This window comes from Eleutherodactylus coqui, chromosome 9, assembly GCF_035609145.1.
Source record: "Eleutherodactylus coqui strain aEleCoq1 chromosome 9, aEleCoq1.hap1, whole genome shotgun sequence".
NCBI classification, from domain to species: Eukaryota; Metazoa; Chordata; class Amphibia; order Anura; family Eleutherodactylidae; genus Eleutherodactylus; species Eleutherodactylus coqui.
Window position 1 is genome coordinate 53,287,508 of NC_089845.1, and position 24,140 is coordinate 53,311,647.

The 24,140-nt window shown below is 45.9% G+C and overlaps 1 protein-coding gene across 5 annotated transcripts in view; it reads right to left on the reverse strand.

The window, feature by feature from the left end:
• The window catches only part of KIF13A (kinesin family member 13A), a 180,549-nt gene that overhangs the window by 135,305 nt on the left and 21,104 nt on the right, over window positions 1-24,140 (reverse strand). For all 5 annotated transcript variants that reach the window (XM_066579407.1, XM_066579405.1, XM_066579406.1 and 2 more), the window contains exon 3: window positions 327-339. In XM_066579407.1, coding sequence (XP_066435504.1) covers window positions 327-339 — 13 coding nt within the window. The remainder of the gene's footprint in view (window positions 1-326; window positions 340-24,140) is intronic.

The window sequence follows — 24,140 nt, forward strand, 5'->3', positions numbered from 1 at the left end:
TTTTGTTTTTTTTTGTTTTTTTGAAAAATGAAAAAAATGAAACAGAAGCAAACTGAATCTATTTGGTTTTATTTATTTTTAAACCTACTGAAATCAATGGGGAAAAAGTGAAAACGTTTACATTTTAATTCCGTTTCTTTGCTCCAAAAATGGAACAGAGAGACAGGAAGCCCTAATGGAGTCCAAAGGCTGCCTTCACACAGGCGTCAAAGTCGTGCAAGATTTGTGCGATGCGAGACGCACATTCTTTTGAACGGGGTCATACACGTGAGCGAGGTTTTCCTTGGATGTAAACTTGGAACAATCCAGGTAAAGATTAAACTTACCTTTGGTGGTCTTCTGGAGAGCATGGATGTCGCAGTTACAGAAGATGGGATGGTTTGGCAGAAACATAAGAGAAAAAGACAAAAAAAGTGCAAAATTAGTACAAAGTTTAAACAAGCAACTTCAGTGGTGAATAATCCTAGTTACGTCACTCCAAGAGCAAACATGACGTTTAGGAGGCTAATGGCTACTTAGAACCACTGAGCAGCATCTCCTTAGGTGCTCCGGCTACTTCACCGCTGGGATTTGCCCAGCCCCGACTCTGATGATACCTTAACATACAGAATATGACCTGTTGTAGCACTGGAGTTGCAAATAAAGCAATGGTAAAAAAAATAGAATGTAGGAAACTGACTTGATTTTCAGTCCAGCCATACGAGGTGCCCTATAAATCACTCCATATGCAGCCAACAGCATAGCATTATTGTTGGGAGATCCCAGTGACTTCAGCTGCATCATATGGTGATCTACCCAGTAACATTCAGGAGAAACACAGTTTGGGCAAGTTAGCTTAGAAAAGTCCCAATCCTATTGTGCTTGCTGCAGAAATATGGCAAAATGTCTAGTAACTGCTCATTGATGCCTCATTCACCCACAAAGAGCGTCCTTTGGGCAGACGCCAGTGTAGTATGCATTGGCACACTGTATATAATAGGGCAGTAGAGTACACTATTCCATGCAGACACATACTGTCCAGTAAGCACCAAGCGGTATACATGAAGTCCTATGGACAAAGTACGGCGCTGCACGAATATACAAATATTACAGCCATTACAGTTATAAGTGCATGAATCCTCCCAGGTAAGACTGAAGGCTCACATAAGGTGTACAGAGTACCCAGCGTGTATGGCCGTCCATAAAGGTACGACGGGACAGCGATATGTGCAGTATAGGACATTTAGAGGATATAACCAAACCATTACCCTTGTGTGGGATGTGCATTGTACATACTGCACTTCATTATTCAATCTCTTCTACAGTCGATCACTCTTCTTCACAGCATACAACAGGGATGGACAAGATACTAAGAGATTTTGGTAAACAGTTGGACCTCTTCAGAAACCGGTTTCATATTTTTATACCAAAAATATACCAAAAGATTTAATTAAAAAAAAAAGTCACAGTGCAAAGAAAGGCGCAAGTAAAAATGGAGTTTTTGATGGCAATATTGTAATTGGCGCCCTTAACCCTTTCCAATCCACTGTCTGTTGTCTAAAGACATTCTGATTTGAAGGCTGTACAGCTTCGATGTCAGAAGACGTCCAGCAGGGTATTCTTACTGTAGATTACTGGCCGCTCTGTTGTCAGGGGCCTCTCCAGCATGTCACATCCCACATGGCCGAAAGAGAAAGCCCCCTAGAAAACCCTGAATCCAAAATTGGATTGCAAAGGGTTAAAGGGAGCCCAGACAGTATTTATGCATGTGGTTTACAAGGATGACTGCTCAATGAAAAGCAATCCTCAGAAGTAGGAAACTATCCATTTATTGCTATTCAGTATCAATCTACGACTGATAAAACTAAGAAAATCCTAAGAAATCAGAGGACAACATTGAATGATATCGATGCGCACAAAACGTGCACCAATATGAAATCCATTCTTTTGAATGGATTCATTCACACCAGCGATGTTGCGAGGAAAAAGGAGAAAAAATAAATAAAAAATTGCAGCATGGTTTCATCTTCGGCGTTTCCTCGGAACGTATCTATCGCCCATTGTTTTCAATGGGACCTTCAAAAGACACGCATGGCATAGCATAGATGTGCAATGTGAAGTCAATGGGAAACACTTGTGATCCTAACATGCATGAGGATCACAACTTTTGCAGAAGTGAAGCAATTTTTAATCAAAGACGCTTCGCATTGCCGTGAAAGTTGCACATTGGCAAGCACAATATCGGGCTGAGAAATGCTTGCCCGTGTGAATGCAGCCTAAAATTGAGGCGCTGCACAAACACGCAGACACATCAGCACATCCAAGTGCAATTTTCCAACCTGGCACATAAAGAAAAGTGAGCAGCGGGACATTTATTGGGGTATCAGGGGTTTGTGCATCAATGAGAATGTATAGGTCTTTTGTGGGTCATGAACACTATCTTTTCTCCTAAGGGCTCATGTCCACGGGCAAAATGTGATTTAAAATCCGCAGCGGATCTCCCGCGCGCGGATCCGCACCCCATAGGGATGCATTGACCACCCGCGGGTAGATAAATACCCGCGGATCGTCAATAAAAGGCATTTAAAAAAAAATGGAGCATGAAAAAATCTGGACCATGCTCCATTTTCATGCGGGTCTCCCGCGGGGACGGCTCCCGCGGGCTTCTATTGAAGCCTATGGAAGCCGTCCGGATCCGCGGGAGACCTAAAATAGGAATTAAAAGCATTTACTCACCCGCAGCGGGCCGCGAAGCTCTGCTCTTCCTCACGGCCGCATCTCCCTTGCTTCGGCTCGGCGGATGTGCCCGGCGCATGCGCGCGGCACGTCGACGACGTGCCGCCGGCGTCAGGAATTCATCCGCCGGCCGAAAATGAAGATCCGGCCGTGAGGAACAGCTGACCTTCGCCGCCCGCTATGGCTAGGTAAATGCTTTTAAATTCCTATTTTCAGCGCTCATGTCCGCGGGGCAGGAGGGACCCGCTGCAGATTCTCCATGTAGAATCTGCAGCGGATCTGATTTTCCCCGTGGACATGAGGCCTTAGGGAGAGCACCTAGATGGTGATTGAGGAGACTCGAAAGGCCATTCATGCTCCTCTGGGTAATATGCAAATAAGGGAGATGGAACAATACCTCTGTAGTGCCACCTATTGGAAGGCAGCATTCCTTCAAGTCAAATGGTAGACTCTTTATACAAGCCTTGTAATAATGACTGGGAATTGAAAGCCTAGCCAGAATCTATACACAGAGAGCTGTTTCGGGGTGTTTGCCCCTCATCAGCCTGCAGTAGGTTTCTGGCTTGACTAGTGAGAGGCCTATGATGTGGGTCAGGAAAACTCTCTTTTCTCCTTAGGGAGAGCACCTAGAAGGTGAGTGAGGGAGGAGACCTTATAGGGTCATTCATGCTCTTCTGGGTAATATGCAAATAAGGGAAATGGAATAAGACCTCTACCGCTGCAGAGGTATTGTTCCAGCTCCCTTATTTCGATCTTCTGTGTTACTCTGTGTCACATGCCAATGCCACCACATCTAGCTAATACCGTCCTGTGCCTTTTATAGACTTCCTAATGTTACAGAGCATGCATAGATTTGTGAAGGAGTTCAAGTATACATTGCTTACTAGTTCTGGGCATCCTAAGATGATGAGAAGCCATATTGTCTACTTATTGATTTGTCTTTTTCGCCTCCTGCTCACAAACTTAATTCCTTTGCAACCCACCCCACCCAAAAAAAAGACAACAAATGGAGTACGCCTGCCAACAAGGCTTCAGACAATAATAGGCCTTTCAAGTACATTATTGAGTTTGAAAGTCAATTAAGATCACAAGCTAAAGGAAACTTTAAAGCATCTGGGTGGGGTGCCATGGGAATATCAGACCGCCACGAGATGTTCCGTTTTGTCTTTTAAATAAGCCGGTTCTGCCAGTCAGTGATTTTCTTACAGTTTACATTGGGTTTTACTGTCTTTATGCACTCCTACGGAGGCGTATAGAATACAACTAGATCAGCAAGAGGACAAGTCACAATCAGAGGCAAACTAGCAACAGTCTGGAAGAAAGTGCTGAGGCGGCGCTCTTCCCAAGTGACGGGAAAACTTGGCGTCTACTATATCAACAGTAAATGTCTAATGTAATGTCATTCTCACACACACATTCAGATGCGGCAATCACCCACACGACTGGCACATCGCCAGGGCTTCATTTACATTTTAAGTCAGTTTGTTGTAAAATAAAAAAAGTTACAAAAAAATGTTGCAACGGCTCAAGGAACTTTCCTGAAAGGGGGGCGTGGCCTCCACTTTACATATAATTTACATTATAAAATGGTATAAACTATGCCAGATCAGACCTTGCGAATATGTCCATGTAGTCGAGCAGAGATGCGTCTAACATAAAGCGCCAACATATTCCTCAGAGAATACATGTAGAGATGAAGCCGGACATCACACAGTATAAAACTAATAACTAAGTAGAACAGGAGGGCCGCGTCCGCAAGAGCTGATTTGACTCCGTTTTCGATGTGGAAATGCTGCAGTTACCGCCATATGTAAATACACCCTCAATGTGACCCTCTATCTGTACCATTCCATTGAAAAAACAATTCCACCGTGGAATTCCGCCGTGAATTCGCGCGCAGCATGTTCTATTTGCCGCAGGTGTACGCACGGACGGCTTCCATTACAGTCAATGGAAGCCATCCGTCACGCTATCTTCCACTGTAGTACAGCGGTAGATAGAGTGGAGAAAGCTTCGACGCCCTCGTCACATGACGCTGCCGGCGCGTCATGCGCTGTACTGCGCATGCGCGCTGGCACTGGATGCTGGAAATCAGGCAGCGGATCCGGAGGAGAGTATGGGGCCTCTGGTGGGGCGCCGTTACGGACTCCACTGTGGAGTTCCGCTTGCGGAGCCCCTCACGGCCGTGGGCACTAGGCCTAAGCCATAAATATATTACAGAACATCAAAGGGGCCCAATAGTTGGAAGGGATCAGTCAGGAGAAGGGGATCAAAACATTGAATTCAATGGAAGCCATCCGTGCGGAATCCGCAGGAAAATGGAGCAGGCTGCGGTTTGTCATCTGTGAGCAGAAGCGGCAGTTGGCTTCCGCTCATGTGCATGAAGAATCAGTTTTGCACAGCATGCTATGGGCGGTATTTGCTGCAGAATCCGGAGGTGGTCGCCCACTCCGGATTCCACAATTCAGAAACGCCCGTGCATTCACCCTAAAGCAGTTCAGGGAGGTGTGATGGAATTGTCCAGATAACGGGTCACATTAAAGGTGGAAGTAAATCTGAAAGGATTCATCTTTGTGAGATTTTTTAACATGACAGTCAAAATGGCACTTTAACAGGGGTGTGTAGACTTGTTCTATCCATTGCATTACTTCGTTATCTGCTGTGATCACACCCATGTGAACAGGTTGCTGCACAGAATTGTATCTCAATTATCTCCTCCATGCACATTTCACTAATTACAAGAGTCCACAGGGCAAGTATTAGAAGGTGGAGTCCACCAATCAGATGCCCCCGGCTATTAAAGGGAAGTGAAGGAAGATGATAATTGGGTATGGCACGGCATCCATTCACTTAGGACTGTAGATTTAAATTACAAGTGATTACAATACAGAAAGGCCATCTCAGCGGGTAAGAGAGGAGCACACAGTTATGTCCGGCCGTACGGCACAAAGAGCCGCAATTACATCTTCAGCAGAAATTCTATAATGCTGTATTGAAGAATATCGAATTCCCGTCTATTATATTGTAGGTTCACCACCAGCGACTCCCTACAAACATATTACGGAATTAGACAAATAGCTTGTCCCTAATAATCTCATTAGCTGGACAGTTTTATTTTACAAGTAGTAATAAAGATAAGTATATGTTCCCAGGATACTTCCACTGCCGTCACCCCTTCACAGCCGTACAGTGCAAGAAAGTCTGAAATAACTATTAAGGCCTCATGTCCACGGGGAAAATCAGGCCCACCGCAGATTCTTCATGTAGAATCCCGCAGCGGGTCCCTCCTGCCCCGCGGACATGAGGCCTAAAAAGGAGAATTACTTAGGCTTCATGTCCACGGCTAAAATAAAATTTAAAATCCGGAGCGGATCACCCGCAGCGTGATCCGCGCCTCATAGGGATGCATTGGACACCCGCAGGTAGTTAAAATATCTGCGGATGTCATTTTCCCCCTGAGGAGTGGATTGCGTGTGCGGGAAAACATGCTCCATTTTAGTGCGGGTCTCCCGCGGGGGCGGCTCCCGCAGGCTTCTATTAAAAAAAAAAAAGACAACTGCACAGCGCATGTGCGCGGTATGCTGCCGGCGTGCCGAGCACATCAGCTGGTCCAAAGAAAGAAGATCCGGCCGCGACGGAGGGAAGATCCGTAGCGTCCGGACAGGTAAGTAATTCTTCTTTTAGGCCTCATGTCCACGGGAAAGGAGGGACCCGCTGCGGGATTCTGCATGAAGAATCCGGGGCGGGCCTGATTCTTCCCCTGGACATGAGGCCTTACCTGTCCGGACGCTGCGGATCTGCCCTCCGTCGGGGCCGGATTTGTTTTCCTCGGCCCGGTGTATGTGCTCGGCACGCCAGCAGCGTGCCACGTGCATGCACTGTGCACTCTTCTTTGTTTTTTAACTTCTACTCTCCCGCGCCGGAGAGCAGGAATTCAGCTGCGGGTGTACCGCGGATCCAGACAGCTTCCATAGGCTTCAATAGCAGCCTGTGGGAGCCGTCCGCGCGGGAGACCCGCACTAAAATGGAGCATGCTGCGGGTGTTTTCCTGCACACGCAATCCGCGCCTCAAGAGAAAATGACATCCGCAGGTATTTAAATACCTGCGGGTGTCCAATGCATCCCTATGGGGCGCGGATCACGCTGCTGGTGACCTGCTGTGGATCTGTCCCCGTAGACATGAGGCCTTAGGGAAGGGATCCGGCTGAGGGAGCATGCCGGAGAATAAGTCTGCCCCTACTAAGGCGGGGCTCACACGACCGTAAGATAATATGCTGTGTAAAAATTGTGGCATATGGAACTGCGTATTGTCACATTTTAACCCACGTGTGCCTGTGCATGTACAGTGTTTTTTTTACATGCGCGGTCTTTCCAATTTTTTCCCCTTCTCATGGCTCCTAGCTTCATGCGTAAAAAATGCTGCCCATGCGCAATGTAATTGCGTATGCACTGCGTTTTGAAAGCACTCAGAGAACAATAGGGCTCTAATACGCTGTAAAATAGAACATGCTGCTCTCTTTTTCACGACCCTAACATACGCAAGTGTGAGCGGTACAGCAAAGATCAATGTATTCGAATTGCTGCGATTTACCGCGAATTCTACGTGCGTACATCGTTCACGTAAATACGCAATTCGAATACATTTGTGTGAGCCCGGCCTTAGGCTTCTTTCACAAGGAGTGTGACTGCTAAACTCCTTCCCCCCCTCTTAACTCCTCCCCTCTGATTGCAATGGGAGGGGCGGGACAGGGCGGAGCTAAGCTCCACCCGACCCCTCCCATTGCACACAGCCGGACAGGAGGAGACAGGAGGTGAGCTGGCAAGGGGGTGGGGAGGCCGACCGTTATTGCAGGCTCGGCATGTATTCGCTGGGGGACGTGCCGTCTGAAAAGGTGCACAAACGTTCGATTTGTGCGCCCGTTCATGCGTTTATAGGGCGTCGGCGGGCACACATAAAACGGCAGATGAGGAGAGAGAAGTAATTACCATTCCTTCATCAACCATGATCCAGCAACTAGCCCTTAACCAGGGGCAGTAGACCCTGGTTTCCTCTTACCTGCCCCCTTTGCCCCTGTTGCCCGTTTTGCATAGGACGGATTGGCTTCTTAATGGTTTGCAGATTAACATTTCTTCTCATAGTCTTCAAGTTTTTATGATGCTTGAATAACTAATTCTGTGCTGAGGCTTCATGAATCCGTCCAGGACGGCTGTTTTTAATAGGATCATTATCAGATTTTTAATAAACACGAACAGTGACTTCCACACACTCCATCTAAACGGTTGCGCAATTTTATAAACATCTGATTTGGCAATACTAAAGTGGACAAGATGGGGCCGTTTACTCTTCAGTCATGTCCGATATTGTAGGAGTGTCTCATTGTACATTAATATCAAAGAAACCACATTTCTTACTGAGGTTCCACAAGGTTAGAAAAGACCCAACTAAAGCCTAAGATGTGCATCTAGGCGGTGGTCCGGGAGGGGAGGGCACGCTCCATACTGAGCAATAGGTCATCCTTCCCCACAATCATCATTACTATCGCAATCACCACTTTCCAGGACTATTTGACATGCACCTTTACAGATTAACCCCTTAACGACCACCCATACATCTTTTTTACAGCGGCCGTTAAAGGGCCTTATTCTGATACATGCGGCATTTAAAAGTTGCTCTTTGATAACAGCCTGGCACCTGTTCAAACAGCGAGGACCGGAATAACCTTGATATCCGCTCTTTAACCCATTACATACTGAGGTCAATGCGACCGCAGCATTTAAAGGCTGACAGATGGGAGGAGGCTCCCTCTGTCACTTACCAGACCCCTGTGATGTGATCGTAGGGACCTGGAGGATTCAATTTGTACTCTGGGTCTGCCAGTTATGGTGACCTAGAAGGCTCGGCCTCTGGCTTAGCTTCGTAGGCTTTATAATACACTGCTAGACTGAAGTATAGCAGTGTATTATAAGAATGATAAAAGATGGTGATAGCCAAGTCCCCTAGTAGGACAAATATAAAAATGGGTTAAAAAAGGCTTTAAAATAAATAAATTAAAATGTCAAAACCCCACGTTTCCCATTTTACTATGTAAAAAATAGAATTAAATCACAAATCTGGTATTGCCACATTTGTAATGACCCACAGAAAAAGTTAGTACATTATTAAACCAGCAAGGCTTTGTCACTAAGGGGTTAATACAGAAACTTATATCAATTAATTAATGACTTAATAGAAATGACATACTATAATCTGCCTGAATCCCCTTCAAATAGCTTTGGAGACTACACAAACCATTAGAGAATTCATCCAAAGTGTCAAGAAGCCAACAATAGTCCTGTCTGTCATGTCCCACTGGCCTGGGACATTTGACCCTGGTCGTTATGGACAAACACAACTCTGCTCTTCCGGCTTCATTAAGAGCAATCTTCATCAATTCCTGTCTCCTGACGGCTGCCGCCAGGACCACATTCTCACCAAGAGGAAACCGTAACATGACGTGCTCAGCCGCTTCCACCTTGGGTTAGGTCTTGTGTGCAAAGAAACTGCATGAGGACGGCAACCAGGATGGCACCATAGGGGTCAAAAATAAAAAGCTCTTTTTCTGCATAAAAGATGGAAAACAGGACGGAATCAGTGGTCGAGTCACAAAACACAATGTAAAAGCAGCCTTGAAGCTGGTTTAAGAAATGATTAGATTAGGAAATTCCATCTTAAAATGTTTTTATTTAGCTTTTCAAAGCTATGTAGTAATAAAGTAGTAGAGGAAAGTTGCCCAAATTTCTTTCCCCACTATGGCCAGTTTCAGATCAGCACCGGAGGCTCCGTCACAGATCCGGCTCAAAATACCGGAAGAAAAAGCGCTGTATGCAGAAGTATTTCTTCTGTCCAAAGACCGGGCAGCTGAGCAGAAAGCGGGCAGGCCCCATTATAGTCAAGGGAGTCCGTCCCGCGCTGTTTGGTTCCATCCAGAGCACTTTTGGTTGCAGGGATTCCCTTTTTCTGCTTCCCGAATTAAGCAGGCAGGCAGAACCCCCAACGAAGATGTGAACCCCCTCTGAGGGGTATATAGGGATGGAGATATCACTGCAGTGAAGAATGGTCTTCCAAAGGGGTTTCCCTTCTCCAAGCAGATGGGTTATGTATTGGAAATTATTCCGAAAAATCGGGTCTACCCTGTTTCCCTGAAAATAAGACATAGCATGATTTCCCAGAATTTTTGAGGATGCAAAATGATTTTTCAGGCTTTTTGAGGATGCTTGAAGTATAAGCCCTACTCCAAAATTAAGCCCTAACAGTTAATTTAAAAAAGTCAATTTAAATAGTGTCCAGGCAGCTATACATGTAAAAAAGTTAAACCTTTTTGAACAAAAATTAATATAAAACACTGTCTTATTTTCGGGGAAACACGGTAGTATCACCGGTGGCCTCCAACAAGTGCTCTTTAGGAAGGCTCTCGCCATATTTTTCAGCATTAACTTGATTGACCTTTTCATACAAATCCCTCTTTACACATTTGCTACAAAAGATTACATGTTTGCTATGAAGATCGTGTATGCTTTTATAACAGTGAAATCTGAACAATAGACCAAAGACAATGAAAACAAAGTAGGGTGGAGCGCCTTACTAAGAGGCATCACACTTCATTCCAGAATGGAAAAAATCTGCTGGGAAACTAAACTGCAACCCAAAAACAACAAGGAGCGGGAAGGAGAGCGCTGTCAGACATACAACCCAGCAGAAAATCAAAAGCTGCGAGCCGGCTCAGATAGGTGCCATGATCACAGTGTGGCATCATGCCACAAGAAGCTTGTTTAACCTTTCACCTCTTCCCAGTGCCATGCTAATATATGCAGAGTCTGAAAAGTAGTCAGTAAACATTAAAAAGTTATATATCTTAAAGTAAGCAACGGAGAAAAAGGTGAAGGGGTGGGAAAAAAATCAGTTTGAAAACCCGGAAGAAGAACGTCTGTAGTTTTCTAGCTTTCACTAGCTGCTATAGGTAATTAGGGCAACCATCAAAAGTTCTAATGAAAAAGTCCTATTACCCACACCTTATTTAGGGTGCATAAACTTGAGTTTTCATAAAAGTTATGCAGTTTTTTTCATAATTATGATGTCATAGCAGAAAAAAAGGCCGATCCTAAAAGGCCACCATACATATTAAGTAAAAGTTGTTCCAACTCACAGTTTTCGGCTGGAGTGTATGGCGGGGCCTCCCGACTCCCCTGACAGATAATGGTGGGAGAAAGGAATATTAGGCACACTGAATGTCAATAACGGACTACTTATTTCCCTCCCTTTACATAAGCCATCACCAGAGCTGTCTAGCAGTGGCTCGCTCTTCTCCCCGTGGAAAACACATGAACGCTAGACTAAACTGAGCAGAAGTCAGGAGAAACAGCCGTCGGCCACTACTGAAGGTGTATAGCACCTATAGGATAGTAATACATGCACTTTTTAATTAAAAAGAGGAGGGTGGCAAAAGAATTAGAGGGGGTTATCTCTATTATCTCTATTCACAGGATAGGAGATAACTTATTGGAGGGAAACCCAAAGTGATCCTGAGGACAAGAGTCGAGTGACCCCTCTTCTCGTTGCTGCAGGGTCACTTCTTCCACAAGCAGTGACCTCAGGCTGAATACAACGCTGCCTGGGCATGCTGATGGAAATGGCCGAGCATCTGTATCCCGCTATCTCTAGCAGTCCCAGTGAATAGAGTGGCACTACACATATGCAAACGATGCTCCATTCAATCTCCTCCTCACTTCAAGGGGTGCAAGAAGCCCGGAGTGAGGAGGCGGCATCACATGGGACTCCCATTTTTGGGGATGAATGAGACCCCCCACCAATCCCAAACTTTTCCCCTATCCTATGGATAGGGAATACATTTAGATTTTTCATAACCCCTTTAATGTGATGTAACTGTTTTAGGTAGAGACTTGGGGGGGCTCCAACAGGGTGGATTTGATGTGGAATTTCCATGTGGACAGTCCGCACAAAAAGTCTGTGGCATTTACATTTGTAGCAGAGTGAATGAGATTTTCAAAATCTTGTCAACAAGCTGCGGAAATAATCCATGCAAAACCAGTGTTGAAATTGATGGTTCTCTGCACTGAGCCTATCTGACAGCTAGGCTCACCACGGAGAATTGTGGCAAATCACAGCATGCTGCTGTTTGAATCCCGCGAGCGGAGAATCACTCTTCGACAGGGGGGTGAATTTTGCACAGGAATATTCGATAAAACTTGCTTCCAAATTCACACCAAGTGGTGCCAGTCTGGAAGCAGGCTTTCCGCTGCTGATCCGATACGGACATTTTGCTGCAAATCAGCCCCCGTGTGGACCCCGGCCTATATTTTTGGTTCAGATGAATTATAATCATTAAAGGGGGTTTCTAGTTAAATACTATTGATGACCTATCATCAGGATAGGTCATCAAAAGTTGATCAGCTGGGGTCCGCCGCTCAGGACCCTGACCGATCAGTTGAGCGGGCATATGCTGTCAGCACTGCAACAACATAGAGATTGGAGTGGAAGTCTCCACCATGACCTCCCATGTAGTGGCTGGCGCTGGTAACTGCAAGCACAGCTCTTAGGTGACGGTCACACAGGGCGGATTCCCGACAGAAATGTCGCGGTTTGGCTGCAGCGAAAAGCGGCGACATTTCCGCCGGTAGAACCGCCGCTGCAAAACCCGCGGCGGCTTTGAAGCGGCCCGGCCGGTTGCTCTTCCACTGCGGCCGGCGTTCCCACAGAGGAGAGCGTGGCCGCAGTGGGGAAAAAAAAGGGACATGCTGCGGTCGGCGAATCCGCGCCGCAGCGGCTTCTGCCGGCTTAGCTGCAGCGGATTTGCTGTCTCGTGTGGACGAGATTTCTGAGAAATCTCGTCCACTTGGCTGGCTAATCCTGGGATTAGAGACCACAAGCGGATTTGCCGTGGCGAAATTCCACACGGAATTTACGCGGCAAATCCGCCCTGTGTGAACCCAGGCTTAGTGATTTAATGCGCCCACCTCCTTATAGTGACCGGTGCTTGTAACTACAAACATGGCTCCTATTGAAATCAATGAGAGTCATGCCTGCAGTTACAAGCGCCAACCACTACACAGGGGTCAGCGTAAAGGCTTCCGCTTCAAACTCTGCATTTGCGGCGCTGACAGCATGTGCCGGCTCAGTTGATCGGTCAAGGTCCCGAGCGACAGACTCCAGCCGATCAACTATTGGTGATCTATCCTGAGGATAGGCCATCAATAGTATTTCACTGGAGACGCCTTTAAATTCTACATTACTAAATGTATTCGTTTGCACAATTCCGTATACAGGCGATAGGAGCGATAAAGGATGGAATGATTTTAGGAGGTGGATACGGCCGTGTAGAACTTGGCTTTATAACATAAACCAATACTAAATGCGATATTTCAAGCGATTCTTGGGGCCGCACCACAGTCTACAGGTTGGGTAAGAATGTTTTCTTTTTAGGCTCAGCTGTCTGATAAACTTCTTGGAATTCTCTTGCAATATCTCAGACGGAGAGCAGATTGCAGAGGAAGGAGAAGACGACACCTTTATCATTCTTCCCTTCATGGGATCTGTTCCCACATTAACAATTTGCATGAGAATTCTGAAAGTCCCCATTTGACCTGAAGAAACTATGGAATAAATAAAGTATCAAAAAAAGTTATTACCACTTCTAACAGTGTCCTTCCATTATTATAAAGAGTCGTGTTTGGCATCTTTCCATTGCTCTTCGGAAGATCCGGGCGTCTAACTGGTTAACATGACGGATGATCGTTATTCAAATAGGTTTTTGAGTGCTTAGTCAGATAGAAGGAACATTTTTGTCATTTCCATAGAGGTCTACCTTCAAAACAAACACAGTGGATGGGCTATGTCATACAGCCATTATCAGCAGAAAGCAATTGTTTCCTTAATGGCATGAATGAGCCTGGCACTCGGAATCCCACTGCAAGATGGGAACAAAGCAGCAATCCATGTGGAAAAATGGCTTGTTCCAACGAAATATGACACATCGCTTACCAATCCCATGGCCGGGAGAGCATGTCATGTCTTTTCTTCTACTAATAACAGCCCGTGTTCCTCGGGTACATTAGTGTTATTGACTCAATATTGGCGCTGTCGGCTGCCGCACGCTAGATGAGAAGTCCGTTCACACAAAATACATTTGCTTACAACTCACTACACCTAAGGAGAGGAAGCAGAAAATCGTATTTTGCAACGAGTGCTACAACTAGTCAACAAGCCGGATAAAACAGATGGGAAAATCTCGTCAGCACGGACTGTCAGTGAGACCGTCCTTCCTATATACCTCTAGATTCCACCAGTGAGATTTCCGAGACAGAACGTATTGAAACGGGTGGAATATTCAGCAACTCTCTTCCCAGGAAGCTTACATTATAATTGTCGGCACATTTCTACTCTGTAGCAAGCTGCGACCTGCTGCTCTAATCCGTACATTCAGAGTTTCACAGGAGTCAAGCTTCATGTGTTCTACTCCTCAATGATGAAGAATCTGGATAACAAAAGGATCAGCAGAAGTCCGGAAAGCAAGTTGAGTCAAGAACTTGCCGAGTCAAACAGGAACCAATTGTTGGAGTTAACTTTCAGCCGCCAAAAACAAGGCAGTGAAATTTGAAACACAAACCTAAAAAGGGCCATATTACACGGAATGATTATTGTAAAAAAATAAAAATAAAAAGACTATTAACCCCTTTCATTACTATTTTGACCTTTCCACTTAAAAAAAATTAAAAAAAAATCAAGACTCTAATTTATCATCCCAAACATAGCAGTCTGAGGGCTCGTTTTTTCGCAGGACAAGTTGTATTTCTCAGTGGTACTATATAATGTACCATATAGTGTATTGAAAAGAAACTTCAGTGAAATGGAAAAAGAATGACATTCTACCATCTTTCATTGAATTCAATGAATGGCTGAGTGCTGCCTGTGATTGGCTAACCGCTGTGAGCAATCACAGGCAGCGCTCAGCTGTCATTCAATGACGACTGAGCGCTGCCCCTGAATGGTCACAGCACTCAGCCAATTAGAGGCAGCGCTTTCTGGAGGTGGGGATTTTTCAATCCACGGCCTCCAGAAGACAAAAGACGACTGCCGGGGCCAGAGGGAAGAACCGGACAGCTCTTCTAGGTGAGTAAAAAATTTTTTTTTTATTATTTTTTTTTTTACAAATAGGGATGATTTTCAGGGAAGGGCTTATATTTCAAGACGTTCCCCAAAAATCATCGCTGCGGTGTTTGCCTGCAACCCATTGCTTTCAATGGGGCTGCAGCAGCCCCGACCCCATTGAAAACAATGGGATAGTATCGTGGACCTCTGCCACAGCTGTGACAGCTGTGGCAGAGGATTCCTCCATCCCCGCAGCATGCTCCATTTTCTGCGGCTTCCTGCACGGACGGCTTCCATTGAAGTCCATAGAAGCTGTCTGATCCATGGCAGATCCGCGGCTGACACTGCGGGAAAGCAGGAGTTAAAAAAAAAAAAAAAAAAAGGGAAAAAGAAATGAGAAGGTCCGCATCGGCTCTGGACAGATAAAGACCCATGGCTGCAGGCACAGGCAAATTCCGTGCAGGATTCTCTGCAAGGAATTCATGTGTGCCCGTGGACATTGGGCCCCATTACCTTTTTATTTTATAAGTAATAAGACTTTTTAAAACTGATTTTCACATTTTTATTTATTTTTTTGAGCCCCAATAGGGGACATGAACATGAACTTGTGATGGTTTGATCATTCCTGCATTATGACGTAATACCATAGTATTACATTATACTGCGATCTAACAGGCAGTCACCTATGGCAGCCCTGGGGGCTTTCAGAAGGCCTCCGGCTGCCGTGGCAATGCAACGGCTTCCCGAGTCTCCCAACATTAAGCGGGGCATTTAAATGCCACTTTCAGAATTGATGGCAGCATTTAAAGGGTTACCAGTTCTGATCAGCAGGAGCACTAGTTTGAGCTGTTGCAAACGGATATCGGCTGTAAGAAACAGCCGGCACCCACATCGTATGGAGTGGGATTCTGTTGTCTATACATGAGTACATTTAACAGCATTTACAGCAGCTTCATGGGCCATTCACACAACTGACAGGAGGAGACCCATTGGCTTGTACAGTAGACTGCTCTAGATGTGTGACCTATGCAGAGGTCAGTGTGCCGGGAGGCGGAGTAGATAAGCTGTAACCATTACCTTTCAGTGTAATTCTGCCTGTGATTATAAGGAGGTGACTGCTGAAAACGTTTAACTACAGATCAGGAAGTATCTGCCTAGTATTCAGTTCTTCAGTCAATGCAAAAAATGTAAGATTTTAGCATGTTTTTAAAAGTATAGATTGTGATTGAAAAATTAAAAAAAAAAAAAAATTTTTATTCTTAAAAATATATGTTTAATACAAAAACGTGCTTTACATAGGCCTCCTTCACACGGGCGACATGGCATTGCCGCTAGAAAGTGGCAGCAATATCGCATCGCTGGTCCGTGCGATATCGCTGCATCGTCTCGCGTCAATACCGCAATTTTGTAGCGCTACAAAGTCGCGCGACTTTGTAGCACCACATTCAAAGATTTTCGGCTTGAAATGTAAGCCCTACACCGAAAATAAGACGTAGCTGAAAAAGAGAAAAAAATACACATACATCACCTGCCCCGTGCTGTCAGCTGGGCCGCATCTTCTCCCCGGGTCCCGGCAGTGATCTTCTCCTCTTCTGGCCGGGGATTCAAAGAATCCCTGCCTCCTGGAAGTATTGTCTGCGATTGGCTGACGCTTAGCCAATCGTAGCCAGCACCCGATGAGTGGCTGTGATTGGTTCAATCACAGTCATTCATCGAGCACTGGCTGTGATTGGCTAAGTGTCAGCCAATCACATCCAGCGCTTTCAGGAGGCAGAGATTTTTTAAACCCCGGCCAGAAGAGAAGAAGATGATCAGTGCCGGGACCCGGGGAGAAGATGCAGCCGGGCCGACAGCGCGGGACAGGTGATGTATGTGTATTTTTTAATTTTTTTCTGCAGTTAGGGCTTAGATTATAGCTTTGACAGTAGGATTTGCTACTGTCAAAGTTGCATCGCATTGCAAGAAAACTGCGTTTTCGTGTGTTGCAACAGAGAGGAAGGCACCATAGGGAAACATAGGCTACAAAACCTCGCGAGTCGCGGGCATATCGCCGGACATGAGAGGTTTTTGTGTACGTTTTGTAGCATGCTACAAAACATCGCCTGTGTGAAGGAACCCATAGGAGAGCATGGGCTTCACATACATGCGATTTATAGCATTGTAGTAACACTACCCAATAGGTCATTTTCGGAGGACAGCTTCTCTTTAAAGGGAACCTGTCCCCTTATAGAAGCACCATAAACTAAGTCATGGTGCTTATGGGATAGACACCGCTGAGCCCGGTGGGTTAATTTTTATACTTACTGCGCTCCCAGTTTCTACACAGTCACCCAGGCTCACCGGGACTTATGCTATAAGCACCACAACTGAGTTTATGTCCTTATAGGAGGTCCCCTTTAACGCACCAGAATCATAACCTTTATGTAAGGGATCTTTTCCCTTTAAATAGGCCACAAGCGGGCTTGTTCCCCGAGTATAAGACATGCAGGTACAGGCTGAAAATGTCCTTTTATACTGCTTCAAATGTTAGGAGGATTACCGAAATCTCGTGCCACCCACATCATTATATTTTATGCACAATGAACTTGTTATACGTGAGGATTTAGCTGGTAATCGGCATAGATTATCACATGGGTTCCCTGGTTCGCTAACACCGTAGCGCCGCATCACATTTCCTGCATACAGTTCATGTAATTGCTATAAATTAGCTTTGTCGTATACCGTCACTGCCGACTAATTATTTTATCATGTACCAAGACAGTTCAGAGAACTATATAAAACATATATAGAACCCAACAGAATAGGTCTGACATGTACCTATATATACACCCCGCAGTGCGATTATAAGGTACTAATGGGTTCCCAAGGCAGTAGGAAGCTTCGGCCGCCTGCACGCGGGCGGATTTGCATTGCAGAATCCGGAGCGGACGTCCGCCTCCGGATTCCACAGCAAATACGGCAAATAGCATGTTATGGCAAAACACGGTTTCCTTTATACAAGCGGAAATAGTGATTTTCCAGTCGCGGAGGAGAAATCGCAGCATTGCAGTCAACGGAAGCCGTCTGATCCGTCGTGTCCTTGCTAAGCAAAGACGTGGTACAAGCCGGGATTTAAAACCAAAAAAAACACGTACTGTGCATGTCTAACCGCTCACCGTGCGGACCATCCGCAGTGGAGCTGGCGATCGAAAAAGCAGGTGCATGCGGATGCCGGCTGGGCACAGGGTCGGATTCTGATGCAAGATTCCCCATGCGGAAGCCGACCCGTCTGTGTGCAGCCAGCCTTAAGAATGGACTCCATGTCTGCTACGTAGCTCAGCCTATTGGACACCCTTAGGTTTAGTACAACGCACTATATAAGTAATGCAGTGTACTATTCTAGCAATCAAATGATCACATCTTTTTAGACCCTTGAAGGCTAAAAAAAAAAAAAAAATTCAAGAAAGTTTAATTTAAAAAGAAAAAAAAAAATCAGTTAAAAAGAAAAAGAATATACATTTTCCCCAGCAAAACCCCTTTTTAAGTGGATGAAATACCAAAGAAAATGTAAGACAAACCAAAACATAATAGGTATTACTACATGCGTAATGACCCAGACATGAAAATATTGTGTTATTTATCACACATGGTCAAAGCAATAAAAATAATTTAAAAAGCAAATACCAGAAATGTTATTTTTCTTTACTTTACCTATCAAAAAACACACAAAAAAAAAAAAGCGATCCAAAAGTCCCCTATACCTCAAACCGGTACCAATAACACCAACAACTCTTCCCACAAAAAACAAGACCTCACACAGCTCTGTTGACAAAAAAAGAAAAATGCCATTGATCGGTTTTTCTTTGAAAGAGTGAAAGAAAAAAAATCTACATAAAAACTTGATATCCTAGTTATTGTACTGATCCAGATAAGAAAAAAAGTTATTTTTACATATGGTGAATGCTGTAAAAAACAAAGGCCAAAGACAATGGTGGAATTTTGGAGGGGGTCTTTCCTCTACCCCCTCCTTAAAAAAAATTTATAAAAAAAGTTATACAATTTAATATATGTACGCTATAGTGGTGCCATGAAAGAAAATACAACATATTCAAAAAAAAACGCAACAGAAGCCCACATACAGCTAGGTCAATGAGCCATGGCTCTTGCAGTATGGCAATGACAATCAAAAAAAAGGCTCATCAGAGTTAAAGTAATTTAGGGTATTCACACAGGCGTCTTTTTTTATGCAGCCCAATTATACAAATCAAGTTTTTATGTTAAACGTTTAAGATTTTTTGCTGAGTTTCTTTTTATTTCTGATGTCACAATCTATATCTAAACAAACAAAAAAAAAAAACATACGTAAACCTAATAGTCTGACATTTTCTGTTCCACTGAGAACCTTTCAGCAGTTCTCTGATCATCACAAATAGGATTGCAGTAAAAAAAAGTAACTATTATATATACACATTTTTAAAAAATCCACACTATTCACAATAGGATTTCACAGCTCACCTCCTCCCTCTCTCTGCACAGAGCATCTCCACAACACTCTCCCATAGAAGTCAATGAGTCAACTCCTCTCCATTGTGTGACAGCCCATAAATTCTGTTGTAAAGCCGTTGACTGTAGGATGGGCGCCCCCATAGTCATGTACAGAGAATATAAGGCAGGATGGGCGCCCCCATAGTCATGTACAGGAAATAGAAGAGAGGATGGCCGCGCCCATAGTCATGTACAGGAAATAGAAGACAGGATGGCTGTCCATATAGTCATGTACAGGAAATAGAAGACAGGATGGCCACCCCATAGTCATGTATAGGGAATAGAAGACAGAATGGACGTCCCCATGGTCATGTACAGGGAATAGAAGACAGAATGGACGTCCCCATGGTCATGTACAGGGAATAGAAGACAGAATGGACGTCCCCATGGTCATGTACAGGGAATAGAAGACAGAATGGACGTCCCCATGGTCATGTACAGGGAATAGAAGACAGAATGGACGTCCCCATGGTCATGTACAGGGAATAGAAGACAGAATGGACGTCCCCATGGTCATGTACAGGGAATAGAAGACAGAATGGACGTCCCCATGGTCATGTACAGGGAATAGAAGACAGAATAGACGTCCCCATGGTCATGTACAGGGAATAGAAGACAGAATGGACGTCCCCATGGTCATGTACAGGGAATAGAAGACAGAATGGACGTCCCCATGGTCATGTACAGGGAATAGAAGACAGAATGGACGTCCCCATGGTCATGTACAGGGAATAGAAGACAGAATAGACGTCCCCATGGTCATGTACAGGGAATAGAAGACAGAATGGACGTCCCCATGGTCATGTACAGGGAATAGAAGACAGAATGGACGTCCCCATGGTCATGTACAGGGAATAGAAGACAGAATGGACGTCCCCATGGTCATGTACAGGGAATAGAAGACAGAATGGACGTCCCCATGGTCATGTACAGGGAATAGAAGACAGAATGGACGTCCCCATGGTCATGTACAGGGAATAGAAGACAGAATGGACGTCCCCATGGTCATGTACAGGGAATAGAAGACAGAATGGACGTCCCCATGGTCATGTACAGGGAATAGAAGACAGAATAGACGTCCCCATGGTCATGTACAGGGAATAGAAGATAGAATAGACGTCCCCATGGTCATGTACAGGGAATAGAAGACAGAATGGACGTCCCCATGGTCATGTACAGGGAATAGAAGACAGAATGGACGTCCCCATGGTCATGTACAGGGAATAGAAGACAGAATGGACGTCCCCATGGTCATGTACAGGGAATAGAAGACAGAATAGACGTCCCCATGGTCATGTACAGGGAATAGAAGACAGAATGGACGTCCCCATGGTCATGTACAGGGAATAGAAGACAGAATGGACGTCCCCATGGTCATGTACAGGGAATAGAAGACAGAATGGACGTCCCCATGGTCATGTACAGGGAATAGAAGACAGAATGGACGTCCCCATGGTCATGTACAGGGAATAGAAGACAGAATAGACGTCCCCATGGTCATGTACAGGGAATAGAAGACAGAATAGACGTCCCCATGGTCATGTACAGGGAATAGAAGACAGAATGGACGTCCCCATGGTCATGTACAGGGAATAGAAGACAGAATGGACGTCCCCATGGTCATGTACAGGGAATAGAAGACAGAATAGACGTCCCCATGGTCATGTACAGGGAATAGAAGACAGAATGGACGTCCCCATGGTCATGTACAGGGAATAGAAGACAGAATGGACGTCCCCATGGTCATGTACAGGGAATAGAAGACAGAATGGACGTCCCCATGGTCATGTACAGGGAATAGAAGCCAGAATAGACGTCCCCATGGTCATGTACAGGGAATAGAAGACAGAATGGACGTCCCCATGGTCATGTACAGGGAATAGAAGCCAGAATAGACGTCCCCATGGTCATGTACAGGGAATAGAAGACAGAATGGACGTCCCCATGGTCATGTACAGGGAATAGAAGACAGAATAGACGTCCCCATGGTCATGTACAGGGAATAGAAGACAGAATGGACGTCCCCATGGTCATGTACAGGGAATAGAAGACAGAATGGACGTCCCCATGGTCATGTACAGGGAATAGAAGACAGAATGGACGTCCCCATGGTCATGTACAGGGAATAGAAGACAGAATGGACGTCCCCATGGTCATGTACAGGGAATAGAAGACAGAATAGACGTCCCCATGGTCATGTACAGGGAATAGAAGACAGAATAGACGTCCCCATGGTCATGTACAGGGAATAGAAGACAGAATAGACGTCCCCATGGTCATGTACAGGGAATAGAAGACAGAATGGACGTCCCCATGGTCATGTACAGGGAATAGAAGACAGAATGGACGTCCCCATGGTCATGTACAGGGAATAGAAGACAGAATGGACGTCCCCATGGTCATGTACAGGGAATAGAAGACAGAATAGACGTCCCCATGGTCATGTACAGGGAATAGAAGACAGAATGGACGTCCCCATGGTCATGTACAGGGAATAGAAGACAGAATGGACGTCCCCATGGTCATGTACAGGGAATAGAAGACAGAATGGACGTCCCCATGGTCATGTACAGGGAATAGAAGACAGAATGGACGTCCCCATGGTCATGTACAGGGAATAGAAGACAGAATAGACGTCCCCATGGTCATGTACAGGGAATAGAAGATAGAATAGACGTCCCCATGGTCATGTACAGGGAATAGAAGACAGAATGGACGTCCCCATGGTCATGTACAGGGAATAGAAGACAGAATGGACGTCCCCATGGTCATGTACAGGGAATAGAAGACAGAATAGACGTCCCCATGGTCATGTACAGGGAATAGAAGACAGAATGGACGTCCCCATGGTCATGTACAGGGAATAGAAGACAGAATAGACGTCCCCATGGTCATGTACAGGGAATAGAAGACAGAATGGACGTCCCCATGGTCATGTACAGGGAATAGAAGACAGAATAGACGTCCCCATGGTCATGTACAGGGAATAGAAGACAGAATGGACGTCCCCATGGTCATGTACAGGGAATAGAAGACAGAATAGACGTCCCCATGGTCATGTACAGGGAATAGAAGACAGAATGGACGTCCCCATGGTCATGTACAGGGAATAGAAGACAGAATGGACGTCCCCATGGTCATGTACAGGGAATAGAAGATAGGATAGCAGTTCCTATAGTCGTGTACAGGGAATAGAAGACAGGATGGCTGTCCCTATAGTCATCCATAGGGAATAGAAGACAAAATAACCATTCCTTTAGGAATGTACAGAGAATAGAAGACAGGATGGCCGTTCCTATAGTCATGTACAGAGAATAGAAGACAGGCTGGGCGCCCCCATAGTCATGGACAGTGAATAGAAGACAGGATGGGCGCCCCCGGTATTAGTGTATCTTGACCCCACCAGGAAGTCCTGGTGGAGTGAAGATTGACAGGGGGGGTGTGATGCCCCGTCAGTGGTTGGTAGCTCTGCTGGATGGGCTGCAGGTCCTGGCAGCCCACTAAGGACAGAAGTATAAATCTTACAGCCTCCACCGCTGCAGGGATACCCAGCACCACTGCACCGTTAAGCAACTTCAGTGGCGGCGCAGCATTCATCGCCGACAAGGCATACTTGGAAACACAAACCCCCAGCCCCATTGAACGCAGCCAGCGGCAGCAGCACGGGATGGTCAAGCTTCTTCCCCGGCAGCTTAGCATACAATGATGAGGGGGGGGGGGGGGGCCTGACCAGGGACACCACTGCACAGTCTCCTTTCCCGCAGCCGCGCGATAAACTGTAGCCGGGGGTGGGGGTCATGAGGAGGGAGAGCATAGCATGAATCCTTTTCCCTGTGGGGCCTGCACGGCGGAGGGCAGAGTGCCGTGGGACTCACAATTAAAGCCGGCGCACGCAGAGGACAGCAGGGGACTGAGTGCTGCTGAGAGGCCACAGCGGCGGGGGACTGTGAGTAACAGCCGCTTCACGCACAGCACACCCGGCTTTTACTGATGTCGGTAGGATCTTCCAGGACCTTTACATCTTGCACCAATAGACAACTAGGGATTTGACAGGGGCGTTCCTACATGGAAGCCCTGTCGATCCCCTGTTCTGGTGGCATCAAGATACACTAATACTGGCACCCCCATAGTCATGTACAGGGAACAGAAGACAGGATGGCCTCCTCCATAGTCATATACAGGGTATACAAGAGAGGATGGGCGCCACCATAGTCATGTACAGGGAACAAAAGGAAGGATAGCTATTCCTATAGTCATGTACAGGGTATAGAAGACAGGATGGGTGCCCCTATAGTCATGTACTGGGTATAGAAGACAGGATGGGCACCTCCATAGTCATGTACAGGGAACAAAAGGAAGGAGGGCTATTCCATAGTCATGTACAGAGTAGAGAAGACAGGATGGGCGCCCCCACAGTCATGTACAGGGTAGAGAAGACAGGATGGGCGCCCCCATAGTCATGTACGGGGTAGAGAAGACAGGATGGGCACCCCCATAGTCACGTACAGGGTAGAGTGGCCAGGATGGGCGTCCCCATAGTCACGTACAGGGAATAGAAGACAGGATGGGCGCCCCTATAGTCACGTACAGGGAATAGAAGACAGGATGGGCGCCCCCATAGTCACGTACAGGGAATAGAAGACAGGATGGGCGGCCCCATAGTCACGTACAGGGAATAGAAGACAGGATGGGCACCCCCATAGTCACGTACAGGGAATAGAAGACAGGATGGCCGCCCCCGTAGTCATGTACAGGATAT